General features: G+C 40.7%; 2 gene segments (V, D, J or C); both read left to right on the forward strand.

The window, feature by feature from the left end:
• The first annotated feature begins 427 nt into the window (after positions 1 to 427).
• LOC114688587 lies at positions 428 to 977 on the forward strand. The segment is given in 2 exon segments: positions 428 to 562; positions 646 to 977. Coding segments are annotated over 2 exon segments (378 nt in total).
• A 16,844-nt stretch (positions 978 to 17,821) lies between these two features.
• LOC114688588 lies at positions 17,822 to 18,324 on the forward strand. The segment is given in 2 exon segments: positions 17,822 to 17,909; positions 17,993 to 18,324. Coding segments are annotated over 2 exon segments (378 nt in total).
• The last annotated feature ends 1,778 nt before the right edge of the window (positions 18,325 to 20,102 follow it).

Consider the following 20,102-nt stretch of genomic DNA (forward strand, 5'->3'; position numbering starts at 1 on the left):
AACATTTGTGTGCCAACATTCTGAGACATTTTCACTTTTTGTCTTTTTGGTAAGATTTTTAGTATGGGCCATGCTGGAAAAGCATTTACTAATTATATGTATATGAAAGAAGCCTTCAAATTCTCATAATTAGGAGTTTTGAAATTCTTATCACAACCACCATCTGTAAATAGAATTTTGTCACCAAGAGGAGCAACTCTCTGGCTGAAGTGTATTTGTGAATTGAGCACTTACATCTTAACGTTACACCCATAAGGTCTATACAGGGCTTTGGTTATTAGTATGGGATCCATTTCCTCAGACAGGATTAGAACTTAGACTTTAGTATCCTGCTGCCAGACTCAAGGTCCTTTACCTTTCTTATGAAGCTGGACTAGGTCTTTACCTAAGAAGTTCTCTGCCTCATGAATATGAAAATCATATGTGTCTATGGTGGTAAATACAGAGATGTCCACACCCTAGAACAACATATGATCAGTGTCCTCTCCATAGTCACTGAGCACATAGGTCCTCATCATGGGATGGAGCTGGATCATCCTCTTCCTCCTGTCAGTAACTACAGGTAAGGGGCTTTCCAGTTCCAAACCTAAAGAAGGAAGAAGGACTGAGGTGACAATGACATCCTCTCTGCCTTTCTCTCCACAGGTGTCCACTCCCAGGTCCAGCTGCAGCAGTCTGGTCCTGGACTGGGAAAACCTGGTTCCTCAGTGAAGTTGACTTGCAAGGCTTCTGGCTATGCCTTCACTGACTATGAAATGAACTGGGTGAAACAGAGTCCTAGACAGGGCCTGGAGTGGATTGGAGCTATTAATCCTGGAAATGGTGGTACTGCCTACAATCAGAAGTTCAAGGGCAAGGCCACACTGACTGTAGACACATCCATCAGCACAGCTTACATGGATCTCAGCAGCCTGACCTCTGAGGACTCTGCGGTCTATTACTGTGCAAGACACACAGTGTTACAACCCACATCCTGAGTGTGTCAGAAACCCTGGGGGAGCAGGAAGCTGCCCTGGGACTGAGATGACAGAGAAGATTAGCCTCGAGACTTACACAGAAGTAATTGTTCTGACTCTCCACTTTTCTGCCTTCTCCTGTGTAAATAAAGTGATCCTGATTGAGGTCCATTGACCTCATCATCCATTTACATGATGCTTCTGTAGTAAAACACGAAAGAAGGGAAAACTGTGATAATGCATAGTGACAAAATAAGACTGAAACTCTTTTGGGAGTAGCTTTGAATAAAGTATAATATGAATTTTATCAGTAAAACCCACATAAACAACATCTGCGCACACCAAAACTCCTCTCACAGTCTTAAGTAGCCTGAATGTGAGTTTTTAATTCTGTGTTGTCAGCAGAACTTCCGGTGTCCTAGATTGTAAGAGATATTTTTATCACAACGCTCTGTCACCTAAGTGTAATTCTTGTAAGTTGACCAAAAGTATTATTAAATTTCTTTCCATAAAACTCATTTATTGACCCAGTATATATAGACTCGGATTCAGTTCTCATTGCCCACATAGCAGCTCACAACTATCTGTAACTTTATGTCCATGGCATCCAGAACCTAAAACCCTTTTCTGGTCTCCACATGCACCATGCATGCACTCACAAACACAAAATAATTAAAAAGTAAAATAATATAAAACTTTGATTTCTCTGACAGTATGGCTTTTGGAAAAAGCTTAAACTCCCAGCACCCAGGAGGTGTAGGTAAGAAAGATTAGCAGGTCAAGTTTAGTCTCAGTACACAGCTATTTCCAGGGCATTTGGGACTGCTTAAGACCCAAACTACCATGTCTATTAAATAGTTTTACTAGATGGGCTAGGTTAAATTCAATGGGTCACCAAACAAAACACCTGGCTCCCTGGAGGGCAGATCCTCCTCTGAGCTGTTCACTTTCAAGAAGACCCTGCATGCCCTGAGAAAAGAGGAGAAAGGTCTTTAGAAAGTGTGCAGCTGTGACCAAAAATTCTATCAGTGTGGCAGTGGACACATTCAACAACCAGTTCACCCTGAAGCTGAGCTCTGCTATGAGTGAAGACCCAGCCTAATATTACTGGGAAGCAGATACAATGAGTAGGTTCCTTGTGTACTCAGAAACAGCCTCCCCTTTGAGGATCTCAGGATCAGCATGGGTGATGTATGTCCAGGTGTCACCAGAAAAATAAAATATAATAGGTAAGAGAAACATCTGAAGAATGAGTGTGTCCTCTGAGACTCTAAGGTTTCCCATCCCAACTTCATATAAATTCAATTTCCATTTAATACACATAATGCAGTTACTATGACAAGACTACAAAGTGAGTACAGAAAAATTACTCATTAAATAATATTGTACACATGTTTTATTCATTACCTCTGAACCGTATTAGAAGGGCAAACATCAATTACATGTCATATAAAAAGGCTACAATTTTTCAAACATGAGGTGTCAAACTGTAACTTCTTTCCACGTGCATGAGGGATTTTCTCAGTTGGAATATATGACTGTGACTTGGGAATCTCAGTTCTTGATGTTGCATCCACTGTGTTGAGCCCATGCAGCTGTGCTGGGCAACTATAGGAAACATGGTCCCAAGGTGTCATCCACTGATCTGCATAGCCCTCAGCTCAGGGGAAGAAAGGAGGGAAAACTGGACATAATCTCATCATCTGTCCTTTATTGCGTTTTTGATTTCATCACACGTTTCACTGAGCATATTTTCCTCTTCAAGTGTTTTAATCAAATTGGCCATAATGATCCCTAATATATGATTTTCGTGACTTGGGAAAAGAGATTAGAAGAAAGTAAATAAAATAGAGACTGTCCCTTTGCATATCCAGGATTCTGAAGTTAGAGAGGAGGTGACTTACTCACACTTATAGCATATCACTGCCCTATATGTGAATTTAGACAATGTTTCCTATGAAACCCTGGATATCAAGGCAACCTTCATCTGTTCACAGCACTATGGAACTCACCTGAGATCAGCTTCATCACTGTACAGTCTTGTATTTAAGGGATGTGAGTCCTTCAATCTTGTGTGATGTCTCCAGTGTATGTATTGCATTCATCCTCGTGTTCAGGTTTACTTCAGAACATTTAATTATCTAGCTAAGAACCAACTCCAATGTGGGATTTGTAGGATTTCACCTTACTGGGGAAATTCCTAGGATCAATGATAATTTTTCATAAGAGATTCACTTTCTTTCCCTTCTTTCAATGATTCAAATATTAATGGTTGCATGGCATTTGCATCTTGTGAGATTACACCCTGCCTCCAGAAAGAGATTTTCCATGTCATTTGAAAGTACATTTGGTTGCTGCTCTACTCCATGCATATCTGAAATCCTATTACTCACATCATCAGCATATAACATGCTCCCTCACATAGATCAACAAGAGTACCATCATTTAAAATCCAGGTGCTTGAGAATATCCGAAGGATGAAAATTGATGGTTGCATTATATCTAAAAGTTGTTCCCTCTGCACTGCTTCCCATCTCATGTATCACTGTGATGAACGGGGAAACCCAGAAATGCCTACAGCGCTGATGGGAAATAAGCTCTCAACTTGTGTATATCTGAGCTCTGAAATTTGAAGAGTGTAAAGAAGTTCAGTGAAACGTTCTGAAAAGAAGAGTTATCCTGCTCCATATTTACAGCAGTAGTTTCTATTTTTGAGTCCCCAAAGACAGGGTTCTTAGCATCTACATTTATACTACATTTTGTTGTTTGAAACTTAACAATTTTCTTTTTTTGTACCGCATAGTCCATACTTGTTTTCACAGTTTTGCGGCATGGACAAAGAAGTCCTTTGAGTACATCTGAAAAATTCAGAAAAGAAATATCTGTATCCACTGCATCTCATATCACAGACTTAAGACAGAACATCACACTTTTATTCCCTGCATTGTCAAAACATCTGAATGCAATCAGTGTTCCTGGTTAGAAATGAAGTTCTTTTTTCCAGAAAGGTCTGGTGCCTACCTTTCCCATACGTAGGAACCAGCAGTCCTTGCACCTATGGCTCTCTGGCCCCTTTGTCTAAACTTGGCAACTTCATCTCTGTATCATCCATTCCAGGACCCTTTCCCTCTCCTGGACCATTCCTACTGCCTACCTTTGATGAGGATGTGTGTGATGATCTCACAGAGAGAATGTCAGATATTCTCCTATTTCAAGACTCATAATTTAATCATAGATGAAAAGTCACTGTAATGTTGACAACCTTCTGGAAAAGTAATCCAAGTGTTAGTGCAACTCTTATTGCCCATCCTACCCTGAGGGTTTCAGTGCCTCAGCCTGCACTCAGCATTCTTGGTTTGGTTTCTTTTTACAGTGTTGCTTCAATTTTTTGGTGAGTGCATATTCATAGTTTAGACACATCTTGATAGATTTATCTTATAAACATTTTAAAATATGAAGATTTTTGAAGATGTTTTATTGGTAAAAACTAGTTGATCATTTTTGATGTAGCTTTCTTTAAAGAAATCAGTTCACTCAAGCTTCTTTCCATTTATTCAGTCGCGTTCATACCAACAAGCCACTGGGCAAGTTGTCCAAAGTTAGACAAAACATCGGGAGTGACAAGGACAAAGAAGAAAGCATTGTGCTTTAGCATCCCTGGAGCAGTGAAGAACATTCCCAGTCCACGTGAGCCAAGACTTCCAGGTCCTCTGCCCTTCTGCATCCTCATCCTGGATCCTTAGCATCTGAGAGAATGAGACAACTAACCATGTCTTTGACTACAGCTTATGTTTTTGTTGTTGTTTTCAAAGTTGTCAGAAAGAGAGGGAAGTACAAAGATGAAGTTACTGTTGTTGAATAAACTGAAGTTTCAGTATGAGAAGCAGGAAACTGACAGATTAGTAAAATCAATGAAATATCACTCCCTTCCATGCAATTTGAGGCTTCATAACTGCCAGCCTTTTCCTGGCACATCCTTTTTCTTGCTGCACTCACATAGCACTGTTGCTGGAGAATTTCTCTCCAGCTCCCGCCAGTCCCAGAACCCACTTACAAAATAAACACACAGACTCTTACATTATTTAAACTGCTTGGCCTATCATTGTCTAGCTCTCACTCTTATATTCAGCCCATTTCTATTAATCTTTACTTTGCCACATGGCTCGTGGCTTACCTGTACTTTACATCTTCCTTGTCCTGGCAGTGGCTCCAAAAGGTCTCTCTTTCCTTCCTCCTTCTCCTCTCTCCTTGTCCCGCCTATACTTCCTGCCTGGTCACTGGCCAATCAGTGCTTTATTTATATAGAGCGTTATCCACTGCATAGCACTCATCAGATGTGTTGTATACTGAGGACCTGGGGCTTACTATATGGACTACTCCATATGGGGAGCAGAGGTGAACTCCACTGAGGACTCCTGTGTGCCCCTGTAACAGACCTTCTCCTCCTGTGACCTAAAACATAAATCCACCATCAGATTCAGCACCTGGAGAGGGAATGCAAATCTCTCCTGGCTCCACCCAACCCAGGGTTGAAAAGTCAAAGCTGGGCCTGGGTACTCACTGTATGCAGCCATGGCCAGGCTTGCTTCCTCATTCCTGCTGCTGATTGTCCCTGCCTGTGAGTGCCAAGGCTCTAAGGGATGAACTTCCATATGCTCATCCTGTTCCAATCTTACCCTCTGCTTTCTTTCCCCACAGATGTCCTGTTACCCTGAGGGAGTCTGGCCCTGGATGCTTGCAGTCTCACAGACCCTCAGTCTGACCTGCTCTTTCTCTGGTTTTCACTGAGCACATATGATATAGGTGTGGTCTGGATACTTCAGCACTCAGGAAAGAGTTTTTAATGGCTGACAAGCACTTATTGGGATGATGGTAAGTACTATACAACCCATCCTTGAAGAAGCAGCTCCCAATCCCCAAGGACACCTGCAACAACTTCGTATCCCTCAAGATTACCAGTGTGGACACTGCAGATACTGCCACATACTACTGTGCTCAGAGAGCACAGAGACACAGCCTCAGCTGACAGGTGTACAATAGTTCAGGCTGCTTCTCAGCTCTCTGCCTTCCTTCTACAATTCAGGAGGTTGGGTGGGGCACACATTTCCTGCTAGACCCTGGGGTTTCCTCTTCACTCTGAGTTTCAGAGACTTGGCTTACTTCTATACAAATAAGCCCCCTTTTCATTTTTTTCAGAATTTTTTTTTAAGTTTAGGAGTGTCTGGTTCCTAACCCAGGTGCTTCAGAACTGTGGTTCTACTCAATTTTTGGCATCAAAACCCTACATCTTCAGATTCCAAATTATTGCAACATTCATGTTCAATAAACAACTGAATATTGGGAAGATTGGCATTTCTGGACAAGCATTCCTAAAGTGAGTCATTGGCCAACGGGGCACCATGGAAACTGTAAAATATCTCAGGCTATTTCCAAGGGTATTGAGGGCTCTCCACAAACTGATGGTAATACCTTATTGATGAAAACAAGACTCATATATCACCTTGAACGCAGAGAATTTGAATTGACTTACTGGAGTCCTCATGCCTACTGACTATTGTTCATGGTAGTAGAAGCTATTTTGCATGTTCTCAGAGCAGAGAGGTAATAATCAATCTAACTACAAGCTATGTGACCTATGATGGTGACCTGCCTGCAAGAAATGTTGTGGGGGTAATCAACCGTTCTCTGATTGGATATAAAGTCCACTCTGTGAATGTAACCCATACCTGAAACTACTAGAGCATTCTAGAACTTGAGAGTACATAGGTCATGGGCTAGAACAGTGGTTCTCAACCTGTGGGTTGCAAATACTTTGGTAGTTGAACAACACTTTCACAGGGGTCACTTATCAAATATCCAGATTGTCAGATATTTATATTACAGTACATAGTAGGAAATTACAGCTCTGAAGTGGCAACTGAATAATTTTAGGGGTGGAGTCACCACACCACGAGGAACTGTGTTAAAGGGCGGCAGCAGCAGGAAGTTTGAGAACTGCTGTGAGAGAAATTCTAGATTAGGAAAACTGAGTCAGGAAGACCCACCCCATGTGTTAGCAACAGTATTCTTATAGGGCTGTGGTCCTGGCCCAGATACAAACGGGATGAGATTGTAAGTATCAGCATTTGTCAATTTCTGCTTTTGAGTGTTGATACAGTGTGACTTGCTACATCAAGATCCTGACTCCATGAATTCCCTGACATGATGGACTGCATCTCAAACTAATTAAAAAGTCCTACCTTCCTTGAGCTTCTGTTGTCATATAGTTTGCTCCTGAAATTCAGGTAGTGACTGACAGAGAACATCAGTATCGAGAAGTAGGGCTATTGCTGTAATAAACCCGAATGCAGTCTTAGTCAGTAATCAACTACTGTGAAGAGACAAGAATGCACTTATTCTTCGAATCCTATCAAAGAGTTCTAATCTCTGAAGAATAATCATGCTACATGTGAAACTCTTAAGGCCATTCTTACTAAAACCACCACATGTGATGAAAGGTGTTTCCAACTTCTGAAAATCCCCAAAAACTTTACTCTGTACATTTTAAAAAATATTTCTCTCATTTTTTGAGATTTTTCCCCTTTAATGAAAATAGATTTTCCCATACTCTATACCTTAACATGACACATTTCCAATCTTGAGAGCTTAGGCTACACTACAAAACAGGAGATATCAAGGGCCCATGACATTGGGCCCTTTGGATCTTTAAAATAGCGAATCTCTACTGGACAAAGGTCATTATCTTTTAATAATTAAAAATTTAAAGGTATAATGTATGTGTTCTTAATGGCTTGTCCTATAAGTTTATATGGTATTCTAGTTTTGTGAGTAACAATAAAATGTCCAACCAATTTGATTTCATGAAATATGAATGCAAGGCTATTATTAGCTTTGATCATCTTAGGAATGCCCTTAAAGGCAAAGCAAGCCTGTAAATTTGATATGATATGAATAACACACTCTGCAGGTTGAGCTCATGCCCATGCCATTATTGAGAAAGTATCTACAGAGATGTGGACATATTTTTGCTTTCCAGATTCTGGGATTATAGTAGGATCCACTTGCCAAATATCATTTGGTCTGTGTGCAGGGAGACTCACTGAGGGAAATGGTTTAGCGCACAAATTAGAACATTCAGGATATTATAGAGAAATGGTTTTTATGTTGATTATTGGTTTGCTGAAATGTTGATGCAGAAATGGAGCGGGATTGTGAGTTAGAGCATGCCAATCAGTGGCCTTCGGACAGATGTGAATAAAGACAGAGGGAAGAATAAAGTATCTTCCAAGGACCCAGGAAATCCTGAGTAAGCACACATGTGGATGATGAAGAGTTGTGAAAATTTAATTGATGAGCTTGAACAAAGGAGTTTTGGATAACGTTATCAATTTGTGGTGTATAGACTTTTTGTAACATAGGGATGGTAATGGTTGTAAAGACAGAATTGGTGACAATATTAACTAGAGAAGGGTGATGCTCTAGACCTTTGTGACTGTATAAAATTTATTTGGTTGGGCTGAGCAAAAATCATTATGAAAAACTGCCTGATTTTAAATTGGAAAACATTTGCTGACAGTGATGCCATTGCTTGTGAGAAACATTCAGTATGCAACATGTTTGCTAATTAGCATTTCAGTTCTTCTTCTAATGTAGTAAATCTTTCAAATGAATTTAAAATATACCAATGGTGAACAAGAATTGTGATCAATGTGATATAAGAGTTTGTAGCTAGTAATCACTTCTCATTGCATCTTATCACCACACTAAGGACCTCTAACCAGATATTTTTCTCCCAGAAACAGGTTAATGTTCCTCAAAGTTCTTCAGCAAGAGGAGAATCTACAGGCCCAGGTTGTATTGTAAATGTTGAGCTTTCTTTAGGAATACTCAACAGCAGGATCCTATTTTAGCAATGCTAGGAAGAAATATCATGGAAACAAAGTCATCTGCAATATATAACATTTATTATTCATGTGACCTTGATTCAATAATCCTTCTTTGTAGCAGGCCTTGAATATAGAAGGTAGTTAAGGCACTTACTTATAGAAATGCAAAATCAGGTACCATGAGACACCTTAAACCTTTCAATCCAGGACAAACTTGTATGGAGTGAAATGCACTTGAATCATGATCATGCTGCTTACATCCAAACAAATGCATCTGCACTCTGATATGCAGCCTTTTTTAGGGGTTAACATGTTTGCTTACTTGTCTTTGTATTCAGGCACAGGGACACACATGGGTCATATACATTGGTATTGACACTGTTAATTCCCTGGAGCTGGTAGTCATGCAGTTCCACAGCAGCCATTCACTAAGTTTATGGCAAATACATCTAAGTCTCTGAAAATCGTTAGTCATGATCATATAAAAATAAGATGATGTTGAGCTCGGGGAAGCTATATCCAAAGAGAAAGACATGCCTAAGGGCACAAACTGCATTTTCCACTCAGAAGATCCGAGAAAACCAGGTGAACAATCCCTTTTAAATCTTTATATATAAATCTACAACCCATCCATGATACAAATACTGAATTAGCAGATTGAATCACAATCCAAATTTGTCTAAATTCTGATTACTTCTCAAATGTGAAAATATTTTCTGTAGGTGGGAATTGATCTGTAAGTACAACATTTGATACTCTTCCTAGTGTTGTGATTTCCTTCCCATGTACAGCTGCAGAAGTGGGGATATTGCATTGTGGAGCAATTGTAAATCCAATCCATCACTTGTGCTGTCTCTGGTAACTCACTTCAGCACCAGAAATCACTGCTAATGCTAGATCTAATAGCCCTAGAGAAAGGACTGTGGTTCATGGAGACAACCTTGAAGGTACAGCTCATCATTCATCCTTGAAATATCTACTTAACCTCACCAGGTACATGACAAAGGAGAGAAAAATGAGTCATAGTGAGAGGTCCGTGTCTGAGAATTTATACAAGTTGTTTCTCAGAACCAACAGGGGTCACTGTGGATCTACCAATTGGTAAGAAATAAAGGGTAGCAGAAGCAGGTAATGATGTCATGCATTGAAGAAATTTTAAAAACCTCTGATGATTTCATTCTCATTCCATTCAGAAACCAGGGTGTAGTTAACAGGTGAGATCTCCATGTTACAATACTGGAGAGGCTATTTGTTAAATAGAACCCCTAGTAAGGTCACCAATATCCAGGATTTCTGCTACTAATGGATCGAATATTAATTCATCAAAAGACTTATCAGTAAAGGTTAAGGATATTTACGCTTCAGGACCCTAAGCAACATTTTGTAAAAGAGTGTCCCAGGAGTTCCAGCTTCTGTCAGTGGTGTGAATATTCCTGAGGACCACCGGTGTGGGATGGACAGCAGTGTCCAAAGATTTGTGACAATGTCTCATGGCGGCAGGATGGCCAATGCAACTTCTCAGCATCACAAATACTATTGACCCTAAGGAGGTTCAGGTGATCCTTGAACCATTGAATTGTGGTTCACTTTAATGAACATGCGTGTAGTGAACTAGATTCTCACTGGGATGGAAGAACTCTGTTTGCACAGGTGTCAGAATGAAGCAGGATGAAGCAGGGAATGCATTTCCCAGACATGTTTAGGACTTGAACCTCACCATCCAACTGACTAAGGTAGAAAAACTCTTCCTTTTCTGTCTCAAAAAGGAACAAGTCTGGCTCTAAGAAAAAAACTATTCCTCATGATCACATAAATTAGAGTTTGTGCTTGTAAATACAGGGATATTCACAAAAGAAATAGTACCACATTAGTGCTCTTGGCCATGGTCCCTGAGCACACAGGTTCTCACTGCAGACTGAAGTTAGATCATCCTCTACCTGGTGGCAGCAGCTATACATTAGTGCATTACTAGGAGCCGTGCTGATGGGGAGCTAGTGACTGATGTGATCATGACATCCTTTCTACATGTGATGTCCATTCCAAGGTTCAGCTGCAGCAGTCTGGAGCTGGACTGAGAAGTTCTGGAGATTCAGTAAAGTTTTCCTGCAAGGACTTTGACTCAGATAGATCCCCCATTTCCTATATGAATTGGGTAAGGCAGAACCTAGACCTGAGCTTGAAAAGATAGGATGGATATTCACAAGCATTGGTCCAACAGACTACAGACAGAAGTCTCAGGACAGAGCCACACTAGATGCAGACACAATATCTAACACAGTCTACACTGAGCTCAAATCCTGACATCTGAGGACTCTGCCATATATTACTGTGGAAAGAACAGTGTCATAGCACACATGTGACCTGTATCAGAATCCCTGAAGGAGCAGGAAGCTGCTTTGGGCTTGAGAGGTCAGGGAATAGTAACCTGAAGATTTTCTCAAAACTTGTGTTTAAGTACTGAGGAAAGGAACAGCAGACTAAGGATAAATCTAATACATGAAGCATTTCCTAGTCACCCTGCTTGCAGGATTCAGAGATCAGGAGTTTTAAATTAGTTAACTTGAGTCTCTCATTCTCCTGTTTATATCAATGTGAGCATGTGACTACCATAATTGAGTCAATATTTGGGGTGAAAATGTTTGATCACATTTCACATCAATGTCTAAATTGTAGACGACAAATGTTGCTGTTGAATATTTATTTTCAAGTTTTATTCATTAAACCATTTTACATTCATGAGCTTTTAGGTATATGCTCTGAGATTAAGCAGTGATCACTGATTCCACATTCACAGTCTTGCCCAGTCTCAATACCCTGCCCTGTAATCACAGCCTGTTACAGAACAGGAACACAGTGACATGAGACATTCTCCTCCAGTCTTTGGGATACATGGGTTTCACAATCATCCTCAGTGCCTTGCTGAAGGCTATTTAGCAGTTAGTGTTGCTGATTCATGACATTTTTCCAGAGGAATGGGCTGCAGAAGTTGTCTGTAACTACATTCAGAGGTAAGTTACAGAGTGTACACCCAGAGATGCCCAGAAACATCTTGGAACTGGATCTTCCTGCATCTTAGATATCTGGCCACTGAGGAAACCATGTGCATCAATCCTTGAAAATCAGATTGAGGAGATGTGAGCCTATTTCCAGACACAATCTCTTCCCTGTGGAGGGCCTTGGGAATTGTGAGAGTGGTGCTCAGGTCCTCAAGTGGTGTTTAGAAGAGTAAAATACAGCACAGTTACAGTAGGGAGGCTCAAGGGTTAATTATCAATGCAATCAGAGACCAGCCAGAGGAGAAGTGTAAATAATCCACAGAGTAAAGGAGAATCATGAAAAAGCTAGAAATCAATATGTGATGTATTCAAGGAGGAATCCTGCTCACTTTCATATTTGTTGCAAAAGATCTGCACATATTATAATCCCAATATTACTTTAATTTAGGAGAATAAACTAATAGTATCTATTTATATTCTCACAGGGCCCAGAATTTTGTGAATGGGTTACATTGTAAGAGGAGAAATTCTCCTTACTATTAAACAGACATGTACTCATGTCCATTGTAACCTATGATAGTCATCAGCATCCCATATACTGTAGTATGAAATACGGCTTTATAGACATTACTTAACCCAAAAGAGATTTGGAAATACCAAGATAAAACCATCTAGTACCTTGAATTGTAGGGATAAGTTTTCTTTTATAATGAGAAGAGGGTATTACTCTGTGAACTTACAGTCAGCAAGACATCATATAAATTCTGACCAGTGGTAAAAGAGAAGATATGCATCAGACTGGTCCCAGATCTTTCTATCCTACAACATTAGGTGCATGTAACTCATGATCTAAAATTAGAGGAAAATATATATGAATAACCTGAATTTATATAGCATGCATTTTTTGTTTTAATACTGTAGCTATACTTCAGACATTTAAACACACATGTACATATAACCCTACATATTGCTCTTGGATTGTCCCATTCCTGGAAATATATTCCAAATCAATGAAAATGTTCAGATTCTGAATAACTTAATAACACATGCCCTGTCCAAGAATAAGAGGACTGTAAACATAGAAAGGTAGACATGGAGAGATAAAACTGTGTAAGTACACATATCCTGCACCCATGAGGATCCTTGTCAAGGAGAACTCCTCTCTTCCCTAATTCCTTTAACTGTATGCAAATACAGTGAGGGAAACAGATTGAGTCACAGCATATATTTAATTCATTTCTAGTTCTTTCTTAATGTGAGTGTATTTTCTGGAATTGTTAACTTTCCCGTGAATACCACAGTAATTCATCTTTCTGTTGACCTCTTTATCTGAATATCTCAGAAATTCATAAATGGATACATGGGAGGCTCATTCTGAGCTTTAGAGTCATTATGTTTCTCTCACATCAGGTGCTCTGATCCAGGTATAATCTGATAAAGATAGGCAAGACTTTGTTCTCTCCTGTTGTCACCTTACTACAAGTGAGAATTGCTAGAGATAGATCCAACTGTCACCAGGGAGGATCCTGACATTGAGAGGGGCATTGATGATAGTATAGAAACATCTTAACATCAGTCTCTGATGTATCCAGTCAGCTCCTCCAGATTAACAATAACCATTTCTCTCTGAAGCTAAGCTCTGTGATAACTGAAGTTGTAGGAATGTGTTATTGCTCAAGAAAGACAGTGCTATACAAGTTTGCACTCCCAACAATAGTGGAGGAGTATTCCACTTGCTCCACATCCTTTCCAACATAAGTTTATCATTAGTGTTTTTGATCTTAGCCATTCTGACAGGTATAAGATGGTATCTCAGAGTTGTTTTGATTTACCTTTCCCTGATGACTAAGGATGTTGAGCAATTCCTTAAATGTCTTCAAGCCATTTGGGATTCTTCTGTTGAGAATTCTCTGTTTAGATCTGTAGTCCATTTTTTTAATTGGAGTGTTTGTTACTTTGATGTCTAGTTTCTTGAGTTCTTTATATATTTTGGAGATCAGCCCTCTGTAAGATGTTGGGTTGGTAAAGGTCTTTTCCCATTCTAAAGTCTATCATTTTGTCTTATTTACCATGTCTTTTTGTCTCTCAGAAGCTTCTTGTTTTCAGAAGGTCCAATTTATTAATTGTTTCTCTCAGTGTCTGTGCTACTGGTGTTATATTTAGGAAGTGGTTTCCTGTGCCAATGCTTTCTAGGCTACTTATTACTTTCTCTTCTATCAGGTTCAGTGCAGCTGGATTTACTTATGTTGAGGTCTTTGATCCACTTGGATGTGAGTTTTTTGCATGGTGGTAGATAAAGCATCTATTTGCAGTCTTCTACATGTTGACATCCAGTTATGCCAGCACCATTTGCTGAAGATGCTTTCTTTTTTCCATTGTACATTTTTGACTTCTTTGTCAAAATCAAGTGTTCAAAGGTGTGTGGATTAATGTCAGGATCTTCAGTTCAATTCCTTTGGTCCACGTGTTGGTTTTTATGCCAATACCAAGCTGTTTTTATTACTATAGTTCTATAGCAGAGCTTGAAGTCGGGACGGTGATACCTCTAGGAGTTGCTCTATTGTACAAAATTGTTTTAGATATCCTAAGTTTTCTTTTTTTCCATATGAAGTTGAGTATTCTTTTGAGGTCTGTGAAGAATTGTATTGGGATTTTGATGGGGATTGCATTGAATCTGTAGATTGCTTTTGGTAAGATTGCAAGTTTTATTATGTTTGTTCTACATATCCATGAGCATGGGAGATCTTTCCATTATCTGACATCTTCTTCAGTTTATTTCTTTATGGACTTAAGTTCTTATCTTACAGGTCTTTTACTTGTTTGGTTAGAGTTACCCCAAGGTATTTTATATTATTTTTGGCTATTGGAAAGGGTGATGGTTCTCTGATTTCTTTCTCAGATTATAACCCACAGTTTCAGAGAAGCTAGGAAACAAGGAGGACCCTAAGAGGCATGAATGGATCACCTTGGGAAGGGGAAACAGAGGAGTTCCCAATGAGTAAACTGGGCATGAGGGGGAGCAATAGAGGGTAGGGGATATGGGATAAGAACATGAGTGAACAGGATGGTTGAGTTGGGGGAGGGATGGAGTGGGAGAGCAATGAAAGAGATATCTTTTTTTAGTTCTGCCCCCCAATTCCCCCCCCATTCCCACCTCCTCCAAGGCAAGGTCTCCCCTGGGTAGTCAGCCCAGCCTGGTAGACTCAGCCAAGGCAGGTCCAGTCCCCTCCTCCCTACACCAGGGCTGAGCAAAGTGTCCCAGCATAGGCCCTAGGTTCCAAAAAGCCAACTCATGCACCAAGTACAGGTCCAAGCTCTGCTGCCTGGGGCCTCCCCAACAGTTCAAGTTAATCAACTGTCTCACTTATCCAGAGGGCCTGATCCTGTTGGAGGCTCCTCAGCTACTGGTTCACAGTTATGCATTTCCACTAATTTGGCTATTTGTCCCTGTGCTTTTTCCAATCATGGTCTCAACAACTCTCACTCATACAATCTCTCCTCTCTCTTGCCGATTGGACTCTAAAATATCCCCTGGGGCTCAGCTGTGGATCTCTGCATCCATCTGCTTCCATCAGACACTGTATGAGAGTTCTATCATGACAGCCAGGGTGTTTAGCCACCCGATCACCAGAGCAGGTCAGCTCAGGCACTCTCTCGGCCATTGCCAGTAATCTACAGTGGAGATATCTTTGTGGATTTCTGGGGACCTCTCTAGCACTCTGCTTCTTCCTATTCCTCTTGGGTCTTCATTCATCATGGTGTCTTCCTCTCCATTCTCCCACTCTGCTCCTGATTCAGCTGGGACCTCCTACTCCCCTAAGCTCTCTTTCCCCTGACCATTTCCCTCCATTACTGCCCCACCCCCAGTTTGCTCATGTAGATCTCATCCATTTCTCTGTTGTTTGGAGATCTCTGTGTCTTTCTTAGGGTCCTCTTGAAAGAGATATCTTGATAGAGGGAGACATTATGGGGCAAGGGAGAAACCTGGTGCTAGGGAAATTCCCAGGTATCCACAGGGATCACCCCAGATTAGACTGCTAATAATAGTGGTGAGGATTCCTGAACTGGCCTACCCTGGTAATCAGATTGGTGAATACACTAATAGTCATCTTAGAGCCTTCCTCCAGTAACTGATGGAAGGAGCTGCAGAGATCCACAACCAAGCACCAAGTTGAGCTCCAGGAATCAAGTCGAAAAGAGAGAAGAGGGATTTTATGAGCAAGGAGAGGGAGTCAAGATCATGATGGGGAAATCTACAGAGACAACTGAGCCAAGTCAAAGGAACTCATGAACTTTAGGCTGACAGCTGTGGAACCTGCATGGAACCAGACTAGACCCTCTGTATATGGGAGACAGTTGTGTAGCTGGGTCTGTTGCTGGGCCCCGGGTAGTATGATCAGGATCCATCCCTGGCTTTCTGGATCCCATTCCATATGGCCTAATACCTTGCTCACCCCTGATAAAGGAGTCTTGGTCCTGCCTCAGCTGTACCAGGCTTTGCTGTCTGGAGGAGAAATGAGGGGGTGTGTATCTGTGATTGTTATGCAAAGTGAATTAAAATGAAAGACAGTGCAACTTCTGTGTAAGCCTTGACAAACTAACCTGCAGGGGAGCTCAGAACCAGCAGGGGGCACAATGGAGCCAAGAATCCCCAGTAGAGAGATGAGGTTGGTATGGCAGGGACTCCCAGATCTTTCCTATGTCCTTTCTTGCACTGTTCTTACCACTAAAGATAGTATAACAATTTTTAAAACTATAACATGGATGGAGATAAACTTCTAGGATCCACCCCAAGCTGAGGATATATTGGCATTTGATGATGGATGAGGAAAATATAATAAATTTTCTTTGGAAGATTACTGGAGGTTTCCTATGTACTAGTGAATGACCCCACCTACGTGTATATAGATAACACTGATTGGACCCATTGTGTTATTAGTTAATGAAAGAAAAGAGGTCAGGAATTTGAGAAAGAGATTTATTGGAAGGTCCCAAGAGGAACATGTGGGGCATAGTGGGTGTAAATATGATCATACTATATTATATACATGGGCTAAAATTTCAGAGAATACAAATTATTAAATGTAAAAGTAACAAATTTCCATATGCTTAAAATTTTCATTCACATGTATTTTGTTCACTGCATATATTTTCCCCATAATCTCCACCCTTCATTTTCCTTCCCCTCCTTCTTTACCTGTATTCTACTAGACAATTTCACTTATACATCATCATGTATTTGTATTCATATTTGTATGTGAGTATGAAATATCTAAGAACTACTAATGAGAGTCTCATGTATTGTCTGTGTTTCTGAGATCATCTTAATTAATACATTTATCTCTTGTTGCATCCATTTTCCTTAACTGATGTAGTTTTCATATTCCTTGCAGATGAAAAACTTCTGTTGTGTTGTTTACATAAACATGTATTCTTGATATAATCCTCTGTTGACAGACACATAGTTTATTTCTATAATTTAGCTATTGTGATGTTGCTACAATAATCATTGTGCAAATATATCTCAAGTATATTTACTTTTGGACACTTGGATGAGTTTTTTAGTATATAATCTGTTGGAAAGGCAAATATCAACTGCATATATCTGAAAGGCAGTGGCAAATTTCAAACTTAGCAGGTTTTAAACTTCCCATCACTATCATCATCATCATCACAACCACCATCAATCAATCTGATAACCTGATCACAAAGTAGATCAACTTCCTCAGGCCTGCAGTCTATTGAGAGCTTAGGTCCTGATGTTACTTCCTCAGCATCTGCACAAACTTCAGGGAAGGAGTATGGTATACATTTCCTCAGAGAGGATTAGGACATCCTGCTGCCTGACCCAGGTATCCTCTGCCTCTTTCTTCTTCAGCAGAACTAGGTGCTTATTTAAGAAGTTCTCTGCTCATGAATATGCAAATTACTTGAATCTATGGTGGTAAATACAAGGAAGTCCATATCCCAGAACAACATATGACCAGTGTCCTCTCCACAGTCACTGAGCACACAGGTCCTCACCATGGGATGGAGCTGGATCAACCTCTTCCTCCTGTCAGTAATTACAGGTAAGGGGTTTTCCAGTTCCAAACCTGAAGAAGGAACATGGACTGAGGTGACAATGACATCCACTCTGCCTTTCTCTCCACAGGTGTCCACTCCCAGGTCCAGCTGCAGCAGTCTGGGGCTGAGCTGGGGAAACCTGGTTCCTCAGTGAAGTTGTCTTGCAAGGCTTCTGGCTACACCTTTACTGACTATGCTATGCACTGGGTGAAGCAGAGTCCTGGACAGGGCCTGGAGTGGATTGGATATTTTTATCCTGGAAATGGTAATACTAAGTACAATCAGAAATTCCAGAGCAAGGCCACACTGACTGCAGACAAATCCTCCAGCACAGCCTACATGGATCTCAGCAGCCTGACCTCTGAGGACTCTGCGGTCTATTACTGTGCAAGAGACACAGTGTTGCAACCCACATCCTGAGTGTGTCAGAAACCCTGGAGGAGCAGGAAGCTCCCCTGGGACCGAGATGACAGAGAAGATGAGCCTGGAGACTTATACAAAAATGATCATTTTGACTGTCCAAAATTTTGTCTGTCATTTCACAGTCTTATAGGGTCTTTGTCAACTTTTTAAACAGGACTGCTGGGAATAAAGTGATCCTGATTCAGGAGGCCCTTAGAGTACACCATACCTTGATCAGCTATTTATCAGTGACCACCTCCACTGACATTTGATTTTGTTTTTGTTTTTCGAGACAGGGTTTCTCTGTGTAGCTTTGCACCTTTCCTGGAACTCACTTGGTAACCCAGGCTGGCCTCGAACTCACAGAGATCTGCCTGGCTCTGCCTCCCGTGTGCTGGGATTAAAGGCGTGCACCACCACCGCCTGGCTGACTGGAGAGATGGCTCAGCTGTTAAAGGCTAGGCTCACAACCAAAAATATAAGACGTGATTATTTTTTAAGAAACTAAAATAGGACAAACTGTAGCAACTCATCATGATATAAATATTTTTTTATATCTATGGGACTGGAACTGTTGATGGAGTAGCTAGTAATAAGCTATAATATGAGTCAGCCAGTAAAAGACAAATCCACAGCATGTGCACAAACAAAGCCCCTTTTATAGTCCAATTTGGTTTCCCTAAAACAAGCACAGGCAGCTTGTTGGAAGGGGTTCCCCATAGTTTTTGGGTAGTTGCTTTAACCTTTTCTATTAAATCTAATTTAAAGCCTTTAGTTATTGATACATCTGATCATGAATTTCATTTGGCAGTAATAATCAAATCTCTTATTGTTTTAGGTTCAGGGTTGGAACTGAGTGTTATGTTGCAGAGTCCCCAGGGTGTGGAGGACTTTGGCAACAAGCTGGGCTCCTGCTCAGATAGCTCTGGGGAAGAGCATTGGATTCCAACCTGGGAATGTAGAGACCTGATCAGCAGCCCTGGGTGCTCATTCCCCTGTTTCCTGAAATTGTATTCTCTTTGTCACCACCATCCACATAGACTGGACCAGTGAAATGCACCTTATAATGTGCAGGTGTTATAGATGGAGATTTACTGTGTTAATGATAATTAGCAAGTTTTAGTTTGTATTATTTTTGTAAATGACCTTTTCCTTCCCCATTTGAAATATAGGAGGCCACACGGACACAGCCAGAATCTGAGTTCTGTGTAATCATTTTGGCATGCTTTTATTAAATCAGCAATAGTATGAAAGGTATTAGCAACTATAGAATGAAGCTTTTTACAGTTAAAATTTGCATTTAATACACAGACTGAAGAGACAAGGTAGAAGCAGCTTTATTGGTGAAATTATTATGGCCACTCCATATAGTTAAATGAATATTTATTTAATGCCATAAATCACAAATTAAGGGATAGGTAGGTCGCAGGGTCTGGGGAGGTGTATCGCAGTCCAGTGGTGTTCTCTGGAGCTCTGCTGGGTCAACCTCCACTATTCAGCATCCTGGCACCAAGACAGCGTGCTTGCCCATCCAGCTCTCGGGTCTCCTGGTGCCTCCCCTCACCCCGCTGTGTAGGCATGACAGTTGCCAGAGTCTCAATGGGGGTTGGAACTTCCAGATCCAAGCTGGAATGGCTACCCACTACACAGCTTCTTTACTATCTGCCTGTGCTCTGTAGCTTGTTGCAGATGATGGACAAAGTCATGAATGGATCTGTATATTTCTGTGTATCGTGGGAAATATGCCTATGGGAATATTGATGCCAAGAGCTTTATTCCAAGCTGTTATAGCAGTG

The sequence above is a fragment of the Peromyscus leucopus genome, chromosome 14, assembly GCF_004664715.2.
Source record: "Peromyscus leucopus breed LL Stock chromosome 14, UCI_PerLeu_2.1, whole genome shotgun sequence".
Lineage (NCBI taxonomy): Eukaryota > Metazoa > Chordata > Mammalia > Rodentia > Cricetidae > Peromyscus > Peromyscus leucopus.